The sequence below is a fragment of the Sinocyclocheilus rhinocerous genome, unplaced genomic scaffold (genome assembly GCF_001515625.1).
Source record: "Sinocyclocheilus rhinocerous isolate Xijiao unplaced genomic scaffold, SAMN03320098_v1.1 scaffold2032, whole genome shotgun sequence".
Taxonomy (NCBI): domain Eukaryota; kingdom Metazoa; phylum Chordata; class Actinopteri; order Cypriniformes; family Cyprinidae; genus Sinocyclocheilus; species Sinocyclocheilus rhinocerous.
In genome coordinates, this window is record NW_015634013.1 from 780,255 (window position 1) to 800,438 (window position 20,184).

The 20,184-nt window shown below is 40.4% G+C and overlaps 1 protein-coding gene and 1 pseudogene across 1 annotated transcript in view; both read right to left on the bottom strand.

Moving 5' to 3' along the window:
• The window catches only part of LOC107745015 (scavenger receptor cysteine-rich type 1 protein M130-like), a 27,908-nt gene extending 25,096 nt beyond the window's left edge, over positions 1 to 2,812 (bottom strand). Inside the window, exons 1-4 of the mRNA XM_016558852.1 lie at positions 2,787 to 2,812; positions 2,581 to 2,639; positions 421 to 735; positions 215 to 232 (exon numbers count right to left, since the gene is read on the bottom strand). Coding sequence (XP_016414338.1) covers positions 215 to 232; positions 421 to 735; positions 2,581 to 2,639; positions 2,787 to 2,812 — 418 coding nt within the window. The remainder of the gene's footprint in view (positions 1 to 214; positions 233 to 420; positions 736 to 2,580; positions 2,640 to 2,786) is intronic.
• Positions 2,813 to 10,067: 7,255 nt separating this feature from the next.
• On the bottom strand, positions 10,068 to 20,129 carry LOC107745016 (scavenger receptor cysteine-rich type 1 protein M130-like; annotated as a pseudogene).
• Between the last annotated feature and the right edge of the window lie 55 nt (positions 20,130 to 20,184).

The following is a 20,184-nucleotide window of genomic DNA, read 5'->3' on the forward strand; positions in this document are numbered from 1 at the left end:
TGAATCTGAGATTCATTTCCTCTGCACTGAATCTCTTGTCTCCACATCTGAGCGTCTCCTTTGTCAAAAGCAGCTGCTCCCAGCACCTGTACAGGAGCCCCACAGTCCAGCTCTCTACACACAACCTCTGCATCCTACTGGTCAAAGGCAGCGTCACACACTGACATCCACGTCTGATCATGAAGTATCTCTAACCTCCCAGAGCAGCGAGAACCACCAACCAGCCTGACTTCTAAATAAAACAACACATATAAACAAAATTAACAACAACAAAGAAACAAACAAATCTTCATTTACAGATACTCAAGATAGTGATAACTGATAAATGTAAAAACATTTAAAAAATAAAATAAAAAAAATTATAAACCAGTAAGCGCAAACGTGTTACACAGATTTTATTTAGAGTATACAGTACTTTACCTGAGCAGATGGCTCCAGCATCTTTATTGTGATCACAGTTGTGTCTATCCCATCCTCCTGACCCACAGTTCTTTAGTGTGGACTCTGAACCCCTACACATAAGAAAACTCATCCAGATTCGTCCTGATCCTGGTCCAAAATGAGCATCACCCAGAGCATCTACAGGTTCTCCACACTCCAGCTCTCTACACACCACTGCAGCATCAAGCAAATCCCAGTCATCATCACACACTGTTCCCCACTGACCTCTATGAAGAACCTCCACTCTACCAGCACAGCGACTGTGACCATCAACCAACCTCACATTCACACAATCTATATATTGAGTTGAAGCAATGACAAAAAGATGATGGGATTAGAATGAGGATGGGAGAGGAAGAGAAAAATGTATGCATATGGTGACAAAGTGGGGCGACTATACAAATGGAACACCTAAGCTTTTAAATTTTTTCTCTGTATCATGCAGTGTATCTCTCTCTATATAAGCTTTTTTAATAAATGAAGCGCAAATCAATATAAGAAAAACAATTATAAAATAAAATAGTGATTTGGTATTCTGTAAATAACAAATAAACATGATGAGGCATTCTTCTTCATCATCTTCTTCTTCTTCTTCTTCTTATTATTATTATTATTATTATCTGAGACACCACATTAGTTACTCATAAATAAGCTTGACTGTGCTCCAAGATAGCATCTGAAAATAACTTCATTTGTTTCATTCCTTGTGTACTTACCAGCTGTGATGAGTATTACAACTGCAGACAGTAAAATGAGTATCAGGCATCTTCTCATCGTCCTCACCATGATCAACTTAACACCCTGTACAAGCTTCTCCGCACTGATGATACAGAAATACAGGAATCCTCTCAGCCCCCTTAATGAGAGAGAAAGAGGCCCAACACCCTCCAATCACACTCGCTATTACCTTATTAGACACAACAGAGGAAATCATCAAACAACTTGAGTGACAAATCAGAGGACGCATTTCTGATTTTCTCCATATATATCAAAACTGTCAATGCTGATGAACTCCACCTCCCCAATACATCAAGGCGCCTGACTGAGGGGATGCGCACACACACACACACACACACACACACACATACACAAACACACGTATGATACTTACAGGAGGCAGGAAACTCTCCAGTTTATATACAGCATCAAAGCCCAACACCTGCAGAGACTAGATAAAAGCACTGATAACTAATGGCATATGTCCTAAAAATGTCTATTAGTGTAGCCTATACATATGTTAGCACGACATTAACACATAATAAACTCAACGCAGTAAAATTAATAATATTGTAAAATGGCTTTAAAAATTACCTAATTTACCTAAATCCACAAGTGGTTTCAGATGGCCCACAAAAACCATAACTGTCATTCAGTGAAGATAAGCAAGTTGTTCACTTTGTGAACAGCAGAGAGAGTATGTGAGCTCCATTTCTGCTTGTTACTTTACATCTTTCTTTGGATCTGAGCTTTCTTTTTACTACTAGCAAATGAGTCTGAACTCCACCCTGTAGAGTTTATATGCTGTGCTGACACCATCTACAGAAAAGCAGTAATTACATCATCATTGGATGTGCTCTTTTTCACCACCTGTTAATGCTAGATTAGCGCAAGCAAGGAGAATATCTTCATTTATCAATATAAGAAATAAAGTTTTAAGGTGGTTTCAGCAGTTATCCAAGAAAGCATACGTTTTATGTGTTTGATTTAGCTTGTTTGATTTTCAAGTCCAGAGTAAAATCCAACACAACATTAAGTTCTAAAATAATTTTATAATGAACGTATAATTGGCCTACGTTTGTTGTCAAAGTTAACGTAGGCTAATTATAAAAAATCCCCACTGTCCCCAATGTGAAGAAGACACTGTGACAAATTATGTGATGAAATACGTGATGCACGTTTGTCTTTATCCTGCCAGTTATGGACTGACTCAGCACCGGATCTTTAAAGGGATAGTTCACTCAAAAATGAAATTTGCCCCATAATTTACTGTATGAAAATATTTGCATACTGGAATGCTTGGGTAAGATAATGTAACATTACAACAGCCGTCTGTGCCGCCTTCATTTACTTGTTTCATCACTTTTTGCTTTAATTCTCGGGCACTGACTTAAAAACTGAGCATCCAATCAAAGTTCTCACTCTCGCCGACAGCCTCGATGCCGATTCGTAAACTGCCGCCAACGTAAGCACGACGAGAGCTGTCGTGGGGAAAACACAAATCAAACTAGCCCGACAGACGCTTGCCGACGGCCCGATGTTCCAACACTTTTTCAATCCCAACTTGTCACATATTGACGCTTGGTCAGGACATTTTTCGATGCACAGGGATATCCTTTTAGTGTCACTTTTTTCGACGTGCAGGGTCCTCCATTGTTCCCTCTCAAGTTTTCATGAGACATCACGGAGACATTTCTCCTTTATGGGAATTCCTTCCCTTCCAACCTTTCCTGAAGTCCTATTGGCTCACGCCAGTCCAAATGACTGGCCAATTGTCGCGAAGTATGCAAATCGCATGCAAATACTGACGAGCTCGAGAGGCAGTATAAAATGCAGTGCACGTGACAATTACGTCAGAATCTTCTACTTCACCTGTTGAATTCACTATGGCAACAATCTGCAAGATCTGCATGGGACCAATAGAGCCGCCGGATCAACACGACCACTGCGTCGCCCGCCTGGGCCTGGCCCACGCCGAGGCGGTGGATCTGCATGGGACCAATAGAGCCGCCGGATCAACACGACCACTGCGTCGCCCGCCTGGGCCTGGCCCACGCCGAGGCGGTGCTGGACGAGTCCGACTGCGGGCAGTGCTCCGGACCCGCTGCGATGTGGCTCACGGCCTATTCGGGGTGAGGCCCACTGCTGGCAGCTTCCCCAGCTTCGCGCTGATGGCGACAAAGCGAGCAACCCAGGCCGTGAGGTAAGGCCATGGGTTTTATGGTCGTGTTCAGAGGCACCTATGGTTAAACCTGGCTGACCTCAAGGATGCTGACCGTAAAGTGCTGCTGAACGCTCCTGTGACTCCCACCGGCCTCTTTGGTGACGCCGTGGAGTCCATTGTTGAGCGTTTCGCGGATGTTCAAAAGTGCACCAAAGCCATGAGTCACGTGATGCCGAGGTGCGCTTTCCAGCAGCAGACAGCGAGATCCAGGTCCTCGTCGGCACCTGGCTCTTCCCAATGGAGGGATAACCCCATGCCAGCGAACACGGCGGTGACTGCTACTGCTCCTCGCCAGGAGCCGGATGTCCGGAGGAAGGCATGGGGTCCCAGGAGGAAATGCCACAGCCAGCGGAGAAGCCCGTGACGTGACTCTCGCCCGCCGCCGGCTGCTAAGCAGTCATCCTGACGGTCTGAAGAGAGGAGGAGAGTGCGCAAGCGGCCCGGCTGCCAAGTGCCACAAGTTCATGTTTACAAATGTATGTGTTGGATGTTCATTCAATAAAAATGCATACATTCTCACAAAAAGAGCTCTTTCCTCCTCACTCAGTCAATGCGGCGCCGCTCGCCCCGCCTCAGAGCAGTGCAGAGCCGCCGCCCACACAGGTTATAGTTGAGCAGCACTCGCCGGCGCATTCAAAGACCAAGCTGCTAAAGCAGCTATGTCAGTTCTTGAGCACATGGGAAGTTATTCAGGGAATCTCGCGCTGGCTACTAGGTGTGATAGAGCGTGGGTATACCCTTCAATTCAGATGCAGACCACCCCGTTTCAATGGCGTGGTGCAGTCTCTAACATTGCCTCGAAATGCCCTGGTTCTGAGACAAGAGGTATGCAGTCTGTTCGAAAAAGGAGCAATAGAGCGAGTCCTTCCGAGCGAGCTGGAGAGCGGGTTTTACAGCCGCTATTTCGTGGTACCCAAAAGAGACGGGGGACTCCGCCCGATTCTAGATCTCAGGCCCATCAACAGAGCGCTTTGCAAGCGTCCATTCAGGCCATTTCAGACTGGGCAGCTCTGTTCACTTGAAGGAATTTCAGAGGCTGTTGGGACTCATGGCGTCTGCTTCAGCGGTATGTCATCTGGGCTTACTACACATGCGCCCACTGCAGTTATGGCTGAAATCTCGATTCCCTTGGACGGCGTGGACTTCGGGGCGTTTGTGCATCGCAGTCACTCGCGGCTGCATCAAAGCTCTGAGGCCGTGACGCAACCCAGATCTCTTCAGCCGGGGGGTTCCCCTGAGCTTGGTGGCGTCATGATGGACGAATCGACTCGCGAATGGTGAGCAGTGTGCAAGGGCATGCCGGCTTCGGGGCTGTGGTCAGAACCTCAGAGCCGGTGGCACATAAACCGCTTGGAGCTTGGAGCTAAGTCAGAGGAGCTGAGCGCCCTGCATTCTCATGTGCTCGACATGCTCTCTCCTTCACGAGGCGTTTGTATGCTCTAAAATTGGGGAGTGTTTGTGAAATGGTGCCCTGATCATATTGACCCGGCTGCTTGCTCCGTGTCGGATGTTCTGTGTTTTCTACAGTACAGGCTGGATAGTGGATCTCTACCGTCAACTCTGAAACCTCTCAAAACTGCACTTCTTCTTGCACTCGCTTCGGCTAAGTGCATAGGGGATTTTCATGCGTTTTCTGTGGACAGCCACTGTATTCGCTTCAGACCTGGTGACTGCAGCGTCACTCTCCGGCAGAGACCGGGCTACGTGCCTAAATCACTATCTACCCCCTTCAGAGCGACACTCAACAAGGGCTATCGGCACCTCCTGGGCGTGGTCGAGAGGCATGTCTATTCAGGTTATATGCTTTGCAGCCGGCTGGTCTTCTCAGAATACCTTCGCCAGGTTTTACACATATTATCGCCACGTGATCTCGTAATGTGAGCGACAGAGTGACAAGGTGGAACTAATCCAGCCAATCACAGTGCAGATGGCATAAACACTCTTATCATGCATCTTTATGAACCGAAACGAAAAGCTACAAATGAATCAAATCAACTAACTAGAAATAAATTTAACAAATGCACAGATTGTGTACATAATACCACGTTTCATTGTACTGTTTAATTACCTCCAACTCTTTCTGCAGTACTAACAGTCCTTGTTGTCCACGTCTTCCAAGCCATTGTTTCTGCCATATTCTTTTTTGTTGTGGTTTCTTCTTTCTTTCCAATAAAATAACTGCACAGACCAATTAAAGGGCTAGTTGATAGTCCATGCTTGGAGATATGCCTTGGAGATAATCGCTTTCTCACGAGAATTTATGAGAGAAAACGTATTTTCGCTGATGGTCGGGAGCGCCTCTTCACTGAATGTTTTGTAGTGTGTGCACGCGTCCCAGTCCGCCGACCCGGTCTTCTTCCTTCCTCCCTCTTGAACCATATCACACCTACCTATTTACCTGTAGCCTCAAAATGTTAAATAATGTACTTTTATTTCCAAAAAAAATTTAGGCATGCAACAGCAACATCTGTGGGATGTTTCTTTTAGGTTTAGCCTCTCATAAATTGTACATTTGATGGCAGGATTCAAAAACTGCCCAATACAACCAGGCCACATTAGAAGCCAGTTGAAAATCTGTGGCGGTAAGGGTCAACTTAGAAGAAACACCAAAGGTTTCACTAAAATAATTAGTGGGTGTCATATTACAGCAGCAGCAATCTGATTGTAGCAGCGAGAGATTCTTAACGGGAGGACAATTTTTATCAATAACCTATAATAACATGCAATTAAATCCATAGATTTAATGATGAAAAATGGTGTTATTTAGAATTGCTCTAATCTTACAGGCAAGTAGCCTACAAACCTCTTTGAAGTTTCTATTACTGCATTTCATCTGTATCCTCGAGATGGCAGTAAAAGACCATAAAATCCACAGAAAGAAAGTTATTACCTGTTGTTCACTTTGACACCAGCAGGGGACTGAAATCACACAACATAAAATGGATTAATCTAAACTGATTTATAGACTTCTTTTTTTTGTCTGTCTGCCTGCCTGTCTGTATAGACAAACATAAATCAGATCGTAATGTCCAAGTCAATAGCATTTACATATAAAAACCAGCATAAACGGCTAGTAGCCTATTTATATCTATCTTGTCAGTCTATAGTACTTTTGTAACATGGAGAGCGTGACAACAGAGTTGAGGATCCAAATGCAAGGCTTTATTCACAAACGTGGTCAAAACAGGCAGGGTCGAGCACCAGCAAACAGTGTAATCCAATATACAGGCAATGGTCAGGGCAGGCAGCAATCAATCAAAAAACAAAGAAACAGTCCAAGGATCAAAAACACAGGTAAACTAGGAAACACAGAAAGGGTAAACTTGGAAACTAGAAACAAGGAATGGCTATACAATAATCACTCCTCTTGGGTGGGTGTAAGCATCTTTTATACTAGACAAGGTGAACACATGACAAAACCAACAAATGAAAACAAGACACATGCAACCAGGGAACCAATCAGAAAATGACACATGCAAACCAGGAACCAATCAGAACATAACACACATACAAGGGTAGAACATGACAAGATCACATAAGGGGCAAGGAACACATGGGAAATGGAGTCCAGAGTACAGGGGCAAGAGTCTGAGGTGGAGTGCCCTTTAATGGAGTTCATGGGCACTCCAGCTGGCGATTGTAACAACTTTAGACTGCATACTAAAGTTTGAACTTCTTTTTTTCTGTTAAACAATTTTGAGTTAACAGAAAAAACTTCTGAAAAAAAAAAAACTTAAAATATTAAAGTTAACAATATAAAAAAATATATAGCCTATTCTAAATTACAAATTCCACAGCAAAGGCAATGGAATGATCGAGATGAATGAATCAGATATTATTCAGATTTCATACATTTTTTACTTATTTTATTTTACTTATTCATTTCTCATCCTTAATTAATGTTCTCTGTATGCAGAACAATTCAGGAATCAGGAGTAGAGTAATCAGTAAAAATGTTGTTTGATTAAGTATCACTTGCACACATTTTTGTCATATTTAGCAGTGTAATTTTTAGGCGAGACATGTAATTCTTGGATCCCACCAGGCAATTGTATTCTTATGACAATTGTTTTAGACTACAACACAGCCAGTGAATAACATTTATGCAAACACCTTATTTTAGGTTGATCATGAATGCTTTCTAACATACGGTGACGCATTGCTGCCACACACATATTATTTTTTCCACTATTTCAGCACTTGACAAACGGATAGGGACTCCTAAGTAGCACCTAAAGCACGGCTACGTGCTATTGCGTTGTGCATTTTTGGGAAATGCACGTGAAACAATAACCAACGATCGTAAAATGACTCGTAGAAAACGCTCTTAAGGCGGGCGTACACGGTGCGATTCTGAAGGTCGGAACGTCGTGAGCTCTGGCACATGTCACGATTGAGTTTATCCGAAAATAGTACGGAGGCAGTCACACACTACACAAATTTACTACGATTTTACAAACTCTGACGTAAGCATTACGTTTCGCGCCATTCATAAAAATATGGATTCTAAGGACGAAATAGTTTTCTTTGTGGCAGGCGGCTTGAGACTATATGGTTTTTGTCATCTTCTGATTGGTCAACTTCAGATGGATCGCCAAATCGTCTCGTTCAACCGCACATAGGCTACACCACGAATTTAAACCGACAGCATCCGATTTTTTTATTTGACATGTTTGAAAATTATCGGGAGGACGGGAGGTGCTTGTAAAGTCTCGGATCGGCCCGTAATTCTTCTCACATGGTACGAGCCGCGACCATGCGAGCATCTGCGAGAAAAAAAATCGCCTACGAGCTCGTACGACAGCAAAAATCGCACCGTGTACGCCCGCCTTTAAGCTCTAAGATCAATCGTTATCGAGAAACGCAGCCCAGGCTTTCGTTATTACGACATAACTGAGTGAAAAAAAAATTTGTGTGGCAGCAATGCGTCACCGTACTAACATATATTCAACAAATGTTCAGAAACATATTTGTGCAAGTCATGTCAATGGAAGACTCTCCTATATTTCAGCTATTTGAAAGGAACAAAAAAACTTTAAGAAAAGAGGAAATCAAACCACAAATGATCAAGCATAGAAATACTTAACCCTAATCCTGATCCATAACCTTGATATGTCAACTAGAATTTATAATGTTAACAGTAGTTCTGTTAATCTAGATTTGTGTTCATGACCATATTTAAGTAGCATATTACAGAATATTAAGAGAATCAAAAGCAACTCTTTAAAAAAAAAAAAACTTGATGAAATAAACAGAGGCAGTAGGTGTGGCCATTGAGTCATACGGCCCCTCCCTCATAATTTGACTCCTCCCCCACATCATCATAGCCTGCATTTAAGAAAAAAAAACTTGTTTAATGTTATGATTGCATCAGTATTCCAAACTGAGTTAATTTCACTTAAATCAGCAAATTACTAATAGAATTACTTCAAAGTTTTTGTGTCTTAAAAAAGGCGCTAATAAAGAATGAAGTGTGACCGAACTTTTGACAGGCAATTTTATTCATAATATTTAAAATAAATGTTGGAATCATAAGCCAAAAAGGTTACCTAACAGGTTTCTCACATCTTCAGTGATACTCCACACATCATCATACTCCTCCTGATCTCCTTCTTTACACATGTACAAAAATCATTTTAATTTTTAATACACCTTGAATGTGTATCATGTCATAGGTCCCTGTCCCCTCATGACAGATTATTAGATTACACCTGATATAGCCACAATAATTCATTAACGGTATAAAAACATTCAATATATCATTGAAACAAACGTAGTTTATTGAAAATATTTTTTGTGACTCACCTTTTGCACATTGAGAGCATTGTCCATTAATGATGACATCATCATAATTCTCTGGTGTGTCCACTACACAGACACAGACACACACACACACATACATTATAAGCTCTTAAATGTAACATTAAGCTGATAAAATGAATTTTTTTAAAATCTGAACTGGCCTTCACCTTAAAGAAGTAGGGTGTAAACATCCATGAGAAAAATTATCCAAAAATAAAATCACCTTTTTCAGTACCATAGTTCTGTCCACTAGTAATGACATCATAATATCCTTCTGGTGTGTCTCCTACAAATTTAACATGAAATCATTGTTATCACACTCAAAACAAACTTGAATGTACTTTATATATTAATATGCACATTGCAGAATTAGAGAGAGAAATACAACTAAAGTACAGAAGAGCATCAGCACCTGTCTCACGATCTGGTATTGGTCCACCAGTGAAGATATCCTCATACAATCCTGGTGTGATCTCATTCACCCTCTCTTCAAAATCAAAATAGTATGTATGCATATATATATATATATATATATATATATATATAAAACACAGTTTACAGTTTTCACAGTTTACATTTATTTACTGAGTTTGTAAATCACCTCTCTAACCTGAGAGAAGCTCATCAGTGTCTTCAGAGATGAGACTCCCTATTAAAGCAAGGCAGAACAATCAGAAACATGTTTTTTTTTAATGTCATCTTTGTAGGATTCAACTTTGCAAGCTGTTTTGAAAGTTAAGATCAACAACTTGATCCTTCTATAAGCATGAGGTGCCAAGCTGACTTTAACATTGTAAGGGTAATCAGTAATGTGCTAGTAATCGAGGAGAAGTAAACACTGTAGGAACCCTTTGAATCAGTACGCACTTACAATTACGTTTTCTCATGATGCCTCACCTCTATGAGTAAATTGATTGTGTCTGTGATAAATTTCCTCATATACTGGCTCAGTCTGAGACTGAGTCCTGTGAAGTCCTGTGTACCAGTCAGAGAGAGCTGTGAGTGTAGAAAGACAAACCTGCTGTCAGTTCACAACACAGGACTGATCACACACTGAATAAGACACAATATGACAGTCTCTGGATCTCTCCTACCTCTCCTCATCACTCTGTTCTGCTGAATCAGTATAAGCAGTGGCACTAAGAGCAGTAAGAGCACAACTCCCAGTACAATCACAAGCACTGGGGGGACGGAGAGAGACGCTGCTGGAGGAGTTTGTGGAGGAGTGACTGATGTTGAGCGCACTGGAGGAGAAACTGGAGGAGAAGCTGATGTTGTTGTGGCAGGAGTAGTGGACACTGACAAATCTGGCAATGTAAAAAATACTGATTACAGTTCATGCAAATGTCTTGAATATACAAATGTTTTACACTTTAAAATTATGAATTGATTATTATTCCTCAGTATTTTGCTGTGACCTGCACAGGTGAGTCCAGCATGCTCTTTGTGGGAGCAGTCAGTGTGGATTTTCAGGGAGAGAGGACAGTCCCACAGGTGAATCTCATTCCCTCTGCACTCAACTTTGTTCATCCACACAACACCTTCACCAGCACCAAAGACTGAATTCCCATCAGCCCTCAGTGCTGCTCCACAACCCAGCTGCCTGCAGACCACCTGAGCATCGCTGATGTCCCACTGATCATCACAGACTGAGCCCCACACAGCGTTATGATACACCTCCAGCCTCCCAGAGCACCGGCCCTCCCCTCCACTCAGTCTGAGAGGAACATGGTCTAAAACACATATCAAACAGCACGGACCAGCTTCAGCACAGCATTGTCATAAACCTCAAGTTCTTTTCTGTATTATTTACTGTTTTAAATCCCTCTGTGCATTCTATTCTAGAGCCCTCTACTTCTCTCTGTGACAACTTTGGGAAGTTTTTTTGTTGTTGTTGTTGAGAAGATCACAACATTAAGATCCCATCTGTCTAATTCAGTGTACACTTTGCATCAATCCTTGGGCCAGTGTTGTTTACCCTGTATATGCTAATTATGCCTTCCATTTTTAACAGATATAGAGTTTCCTTTCATCTATATGCTGATGATACTATATTAAATAATGTAAAATAAGTATTTTCCCTTAAAGCATAAAAATGGTTTTCAACCACTTTTGGCCTGTTTCGAAGAAATTAAGCTTTGGCAATCAATTAATTTTCTAAATTTAAATGAAAATAAAATCAAAATAATTCAATTTGGGCCTAAGGAATATTGTGTGCTAGATGTTGACCATGACCATCTGGCCCCATATGAAAGTCAGTGCACTAGAAATCTGGGAGTTCTGTTTGATCATAACTTAGATTTTGACAAACAGATCAGTACTGTTGTAAAATCATGCTTTTTTTCATCTTTGTCAACTTTCTAAAATGAAACCCTTTTTTATCACAGAGTAACTTCAAAACGGTGATTCATACTTTTGTAACAACTTAGTGCAAAAGTCAGCTGCTAGACTTCTCTCTGGGACCCGCAAGAATGAGCCAGCAACTCCTATTTTATCGACATTGCACCGGTACCCTATCAAATACAGAACTGATTTTAAAAATTCTATTATTTGTTTATAAAGCCCTCAATAATTTGGCCTGTCAACACCCGTATGATTATTGTTTTAGTATTGTTGTGTTTTAAATTTTGTAGTCTTGTTTTTTTTACTCTATTCTGTACAGCACTTTGGTCAATCTCGGTTGTTTTTAAATGTGCTTTATAAATAAATATTGTAATGTATTGTATTTACAACAAAAAACACAGAGAGAAGGAAGTTTAACTGCACATATAGTAAATATGCTGTAATCAATGTTAGCAACCTAAAAATGCTAAACAAATGACTGGCAATTTTTCTGATTGGTGAAGTTTATTCTTTGTGGTTTACAGAGTCAAAGGTATTCTATAGTCTTTGGTCAAGGGCTGTCACAGTACGAAGAATGGAACACATTACTATTCTTTTCAAAGACATGTCAGCTAGTCAGATTTATATGTGGAAAAATTTATAAATATTTAAACCAATTTGTTGTCAAATAAACTTACTTGAACACTTTCTCTGGTAAGGAGATGCTGAACATGTCAGACGACTCCGCAGAGACTCTTGACTTTCCTCTGCTGAGATTATAACATGATCACAGTTTCATGAAAATAATTTTAAATCATTTATTCAGTGTTTCATGTAACCTTTATATTTACAGAAATATCACTGCGTTTAAATGGTTTAAAAATTTACCTGAGCAAGTGATCTTGGCCACCTCGTTATGACAGTCATTCTGTCCCCAGGATGAAGATGGACACTGCCATAAAGTGGAATCATGTCGTCGACATTTAAAATAATCCAGCCAGTTATGAGACTTCAGTCCCACTGAATATCTGGGTTCACTGCCAGATCTTCCACAGTTCAGCTCTTGACAGATCAGACTCGCTGTGTCTCTGTCCATCTGGTTGTAACACACATTACCCCAGGATCCATTGTAGAAAACCTCCACATTCCCTTCACAGCCCTCAGTTAACCTGATCTCTTTAAACTCTAGATAGAAAGGAAAGGGAATTAATTAATAAAAATAAAAATAAATAAAAAACTGTTCTTTTAGAGCTTTTAAAAAATAAATATTTTGGGGGGGAAAGAAATTGTATTTCACTGCCAAACGATATAACCATTTCAATAATAAATAGATCTAAATTTTACAATTTGCAATTGTAAAATGCTTGTCTTTTATTAACTAAAAAGAACTGACTCATTAGAGTCATTAATTTGAGAATCGGATTAACATTTTCATCTGTGTTCCGTAATGAATAGTCAGCAGCAGTGTTTTAGTACTGTATTCCATCTACACTCTCAATGGAATGAACCCTCAATGGAATCACTTTCGGAATTCTTTTAAAAATGCATAAGAACATTTTTCAACCCTGTTCTTAATGTGTATAATGCAAACACAATGGATATTGCTAATAATGAGAGCAATTTATGGGTTATTAAAATTTTATTATTTAAATGATTGTTTACTGTTTACCTGAGCACACGACTCCTACGTCCTCCTTGTGCTGACAGTCATGTTTTCCCCAGCCTGGAGAAGAGCAGCTCCACAGGGACGTCTCATTCCCCTCACACTCCACCTCATCCAGCCATATGGGTCCAGAACCAGGACCAAACCAGGCTGGTACCTGCTGGTTACTGAGGGCCACTCCACACTGCAGCTGTCTGCACACCACATGAGCATCTTTAATATCCCAGGAGTCATCACACACTGTCCCCCATGAGCCGCTGTGAAAAACCTCCAGCCTCCCTGCACAGTCTCCCCCAGAACCCACCAGCCTGATGGACCCGCGACCTGATATTCAGAGAAAGAAAAACACATTATTGATCACGAACAACTGAAGAATCTGTCCTGATGTTGTTGTTCTCACCAAGGCAGGTGATTGACAGCTGTTGTGTGGAGCTGCAGTTGAGAGTTTGTGGAGAGCTGCAGTTCCCCAGATGAGCTTCACTCCCAGAGCACTGGAACCCCGTCACACACTCATGACTGTGTTCAGGACTGGATGAAGAGGAGCCGTAGAAGTTCAGCACAGAGCCACAGCCCAGCTGTCTGCAGACCACAGAGGATTCAATGAGACTCCAGGAGTCCAGCAAAACTCTCCTCCAGACCCGATGGATGAAAACTTCCAGCACCCCCTCACACTGCCTCTCTCCAGACAACCGCACCAGACCATCATGAAGAGCCAGAGATGAATCTGAAGAGAAGATGTGATGTGTTTTTGAACTGGTAGAACAAAGTATTGTAGTTAAAGAACAATTAAATAGTTTATGCCTAATATAAGCCTAGAGAGTTTTTTTTTCACAATTAGCATAATGTTATTAGTCTTGATTAAATAAGTTTACCAGAGCAGATGACTCCAACATCTAGTTTATGAGAACATTCAGCTCGACTCCATGAAGAGATGGAACATTCTGAGAGTTTTGTTTCATTCCCGTCACAATCAAACACATCAGCCCAGATTTCATCACTTCCCTCTCCAAACCAGTCTGATCCCACAACAGACACAGCAATCCCACAATTCAGCTGTCTACAGAGGACACTGGCAGCTCTCATATCCCAGCATGCATCACACACTGTGGCCCATTTACTGAGATACTGATGTTCAACTCGACCAGAACAGGATTCTGGTCCATTTACCAGTCTGAGATCGGTGTAACCTTAATGAAAAACAATGTTTATTTTAAAAAATAAAGTTTTTTTTTTTTTTTTACAAAAAAAGGAAAAAGAAAAAGAAAAAAAACTTTGTGATTATCACAGTAAGTGGAAAACTACAGCTCCATTACCAGAACATAACAGCCCAATGGCATTCTCATGGGTACAGTTGTGTTTGAGAGATGATGTTGGACAGAAAGAAATATAAGATTCATTTCCTCTGCACTGAATCTCTTGTGTCCACATTCGAACATCTCCTTTGGCAAAAGCAGCTGCTCCCAGCACCTGTACAGGAGCCCCACAGTCCAGCTCTCTACACACAACCTCTGCATCCTGCTGGTCAAAGGCAGCATCACACACTGAATTCCAGGCATTCACATGAATCACCTCTAATCTCCCAGAGCACAGGTGAGGTCCATCAATAAGTCTGGAATGTTTATGATCTGTTTATATTATATTTAATAAATGATACAAAAGAGACAAATCACAGTTATTTGGAGTGTATCTGTTGAGCATATGAAAAATACAACATGAATATCACATCACATTTACAGTTTTGTGTCATTTTATGTCATTTATCACAGTAAACAGTATACTATGTCATTCACCTGAGCAGATGACTCCAGCATCACCATTATGAGTACATGTGTGCATACCCCATCCTGCTGATCTACAGTTCTTCAATGTAGATTCCATTCCAGAACATAAAGCACTCATCCAGATTGGTCCTGATCCTGGTCCAAAATGAGCATCACCCAGAGCATCTACAGGTTCTCCACAGTCCAGCTCTCTACACACCACTGCAGCATCAGCCAAATCCCAGTCATCATCACACACTGTTCCCCACTGACCTCTATGAAGAACCTCCACTCTACCAGCACAGCGACTGTTACCACCAACAACCCGCACATTCATTGCATCTGAGAAAGGGTAACAGAGAGAGAGAAAGAAAGAGAGAGAGAGCGTGCAAATTTGTCATATTTAAAATAATGGACCACTGTGTTGTATACATACATAAGTGTCTCTCTCTTTCTCTCTCTCTTAATCCAGCTCTTACCAGCACACACTAGTCTAACATTGTTGTCCTGTGAACAATTGTTTTTATGTGATGGTGATGTTGGACAGAGGTGAATCTGAGATTCATTTCCTCTGCACTGAATCTCTTGTGTCCACATCTGAGTGTCTCCTTTGTCAAAAGCAGCTGCTCCCAGCACCTGTACAGGAGCCCCACATTCCAGCTCTCTACACACAACCTCTGCATCCTGCTGGTCAAAGGCAGCGTCACACACTGACATCCACGTCTGATCATGAAGTATCTCTAACCTCCCAGAGTAGCGAGAACCTCCAACCAGTCTGACTTCTAAAAGAACACAGATCATTTAAATAATTTACTGGGGAAAATAAAATCCCTTTTGTACACTTGATGGATAAAAGTAATATATCCACTAGCCTATTTGTTTTTTAACAACCACCAACTAGAATCTGAAACCTATAAACAATATTGAGAAATAATTTTTTTAAAAGCCACAATATGATTTTTTAAATACAAAAATCAATTATTGAGCAAGTACATACAGTAAAAAAAAAACAGTGTTCAGCCTTCTTGCCTGTAGGTGTTTCTTGAAGGTGTAGAGTATTGGTTCTCAACACTGGTCCTGGGGACCCACTGCTCTGCACATTTTACATTTCTTCCTTATTTAATGCATCTAATTCAGATCATCAGCTGATTGAGACACTCCATCAACTGAAGTGAGTGTGACAGATAAGAGAGACACACATAATGTACAGAGCAGTGGGTCCCCAAGACCGATGTTGAGAACCATAGAGAAACTAAGCGGGTTTATTCAAGTAACAGAGACAATTTTTTGCCAAATAGTTTGTGTTTGTGTGTATATCAAACTAAATTATTTTAGTAGAGATCATTTTAGTGATTAAGGTGAGGTACTGTATGGAGCAGTTTACCTGAGCACCTGACTCCAGCATCTTCATTATGATCACAGTCGCTTTTACTCCATCCTGTTGTGCCACAGTTTTTCAGTGTAGACTCTGATCCAGTGCACACAACATAACTTATCCAGATTGGTCCTGTTCCTGGTCCAAAATGAGCATCACCCAGAGCATCTACAGGTTCTCCACAGTCCAGCTCTCTACACACCACTGCAGCATCAGCCAAATCCCAGTAATCATCACACACTGTTCCCCACTGACCTCTATGAAGAACCTCCACTCGACCAGCACAGCGACTGTTACCATCAACCAACCTCACATTCACACGGTCTGAATATTGAACAGAGAGAATGAGAAATGAAGAGACAGTGAGGAAAATAGAAAATCGGGATGAAAAATTAGATGAATGAATCATATTATGAGAGGGAAAAACATTTTGGTAACATTAAATTTTCAGTCAGGGGATTTGAATCTAGAAAAGAAATTAGCTCCAACCTGCACACACCAGTTCAACACTGTATTCATGAGAACAGCTGTGTTTGTCTGATGGTGATGCTGCACAGAGGTGAATCTGAGACTCATTTCCTCTGCACTGAATCTCTTGTGTCCACATCTGAGCGTCTCCTTTGCCAAAAGCAGCTGCTCCCAGCACCTGTACAGGAGCCCCACAGTCCAGCTCTCTACACACAACCTCTGCATCCTGCTGGTCAAAGGCAGCGTCACACACTGACATCCACGTCTGATTATGAAGTATTTCTAACCTCCCAGAGCAGCGAGAACCTCCAAGTAGCCTGACATCTGAAAGCAAAAACAATGAATTGATATAAAAAACAAAAACAAAAAAACCTTGGTGTATAAAACAATATTTTATAAATTCCTAAGATCACATTTCACATGGAAAACACTACACATTTTATATATTTGTATTGTTCTCAGAATATCTGAAAAAAAAGATTGGAAAAAAAAAACAGTAGACGTAAATGTTAAACAAAGGTATCATGCATACCGTAGGTATATTCTTATTTATTTATTTAGTTAGCATACACTTGAGTGAGATAAGTTTGTGATTTTTGTGTATACTATTCAAAAGTTTGTGGTCAGATTTTTTTTTCAGCAAATTTATCAAAAATTATGATGTTACAACAGACTTCAGTTAAAAAAAACATTTTTTTATGTTCATCAAAGAATCCTGAAAAAAAAAATACCTCCAAACTTTTTATGGAGTTGGTGGAGGACAATTTCTGGTGATGTTATTATGTTGAGGACTTGAGCAGTTTACCTGAGCAGATGACTCCAGCATCCCCATTATGATCACAGTTGTTTTTATCCCATCCTGTTGAGCCACAGTTCTTCAATGTGGACTCTGTTCCAGTACATAAGACAAAACTCATCCAGATTGGTCCTGATCCTGGTCCAAAATGAGCATCACCCAGAGCATCTACAGGTTCTCCACAGTCCAGCTCTCTACACACCACTGCAGCATCAGCCATATCCCAGTCTTCATCACACACTGTTCCCCACTGACCTCTATGAAGAACCTCCACTCTACCAGCACAGCGACTGTGACCACCAACCAACCTCACATTCACACTGTCTGTATATTGAACAGAGAGAACAAAAAAATTGACAGTCTCATAATGTGAACGGATCACATCATGAGAGGGGAAAATGGTATTTAGCTAACATCAAATTTTCAATCTGGGGATTTAAATCTGAAGAAGAAATTAGTTCCAACCTGCACACATCAGTCCAACACTGTTTTCATGTGAACAGTTGTGTTTGTGTGATGGTGATGTTGGACAGAGGTGAATCTGAGACTCATTTCCTCTGCACTGAATCTCTTGTGTCCACATCTGAGCGTCTCCTTTGTCAAAAGTAGCTGTTCCCAGCACCTGTACATGAGCCCCACAGTCCAGCTCTCTACACACAACCTCTGCATCCTGCTGGTCAAAGGTAGTGTCACACACTGACATCCACGTCTGATCATGAAGTATCTCTAATCTCCCAGAGCAGCGAGAACCTCCAACCAGTCTGACATCTGAAAGAACACAGACAATTTAAATACTTTACTGGGGAAAATAAAATCCCTTTTGTACACTTAATGTATAAAAGTAATACATCTACTAGCCACAACAAATGTAAAAGTAATACATCTACTAACAACCACCAACTAGAATCTTAAACCTATAAACAACATTTTAAAAAAAAGGAAAAGCCTGAAAGAACACAGACAATTTAAATTATTTATAGGAAACAAAAACACTAAACATTTAATATTTGTATTTTAAAATCCAACTAGAATCTTTAAAAAAAAATTAAAAGATTGACATATTAGCCTCCTGAGACCCTGCATCCTTATATGAGGACATTATATTTTAGTGAATTTCTCTGAGACTATACATGCCACAGTTTTTAGTCTGGATGTCCTGTACAGAGAACATTCAGGGCTTTTCAGAGATACTAAATGTTTGGATGTTTCACTATGACCACTCCCTCTCCTTGGTCTTCAAAAATGTCTGATATTAATTTAGTGACACTCTTATGGAAATATGATAATATTTTGTAATTGTCATTTAAATCGGACAAATTTTTAAACTGTGTGTCATAAATCAACATCTCAGGAAAATGTTATGGGGTTTCAAATCAAAATATGACTTTCTGTTACGAAACAGGAGGTTGATTTCATACATGTCCTCATATGAGGACACCGGGACTAAAATCATGTTTATTACGCATTTTGGGAGACACAACAAATGAATAGGGAAAGAAAATTTAAATTATTTTTTTTTAAGAAATTGAGTCACGATGTCCTCTACCAAGGACATAGCATAACTTATGAATGAAATACCATTTTTTAATTATTTTTTTGTTTACATTTTTTTTAATGCTCCAAACAATGTAATGACATCAAAAAATACAAAATTTTTCCTAAAATGTTTTGCCGGGTCTTAAGAGGTTAGAATGAATTCAAAAGGAACATGTGTCAATGAAGACTGCAGCCATGGAATAAATCATAATAACAATAAATTATAAACACTGTAAATTATAATAAAACAGAAAATATATTTTAAATTGTAATAATAATAATAATAATTCAAATAATTACAGATTTTACTGTAACAATAAATTCAGGCCTTGCACACACAAGACTCAAATAAAAGACTAAAATAAAATAAAATCACCTTACTGACCCCATACTTTTGGGGATGTATTATTATGGTGAGGTGTGGAGCAGTTTACCTGAGCATCTGACTCCAGCATCTTTAGAATGATCACAGCTGCTTTTACCCCAACCTGTTGAGCCACAGTTCTTCAGTGTAGATTCTGATCCAGTACACACAACATAACTCATCCAGACTGGTCCTGATCCTGGTCCAAAATGAGCATCACCCAGAGCATCTACAGGTTCTCCACAGTCCAGCTCTCTACACACCACTGCAGCATCAGCCAAATCCCATTCCTCATCACACACTGTTCCCCACTGACCTCTATGAAGAACCTCCACTCTACCAGCACAGCGACTGTGACCACCGACTAACCTCACATTCACACTGTCTTTTTGTGCAACAGATGTATGACAGACTGAGAGAAAGAAAGAAAAGCACAATTGGAAAACAGAATGAGAATGACAGAGGAAAAAGAAGAAAGTAAAACTTTAAGAAATAACTTTAAAAATGCACAAAATATAAATAACGTGGCAATTAGACAGCAGTCAGGTGCTGCATCTTATTGCAGATAAGCAGTTGAATTAGGATGGTTTAAATCTACTGAAAGTATAAACCTACCAGCGGTGACGAGTTTTAGCAGAAACATCATCTTCAGACTCCTCATCATCTCCTTCATGCAGCAGGACACACACTATTTCATCAGCTCAGAAGTTTCTCCT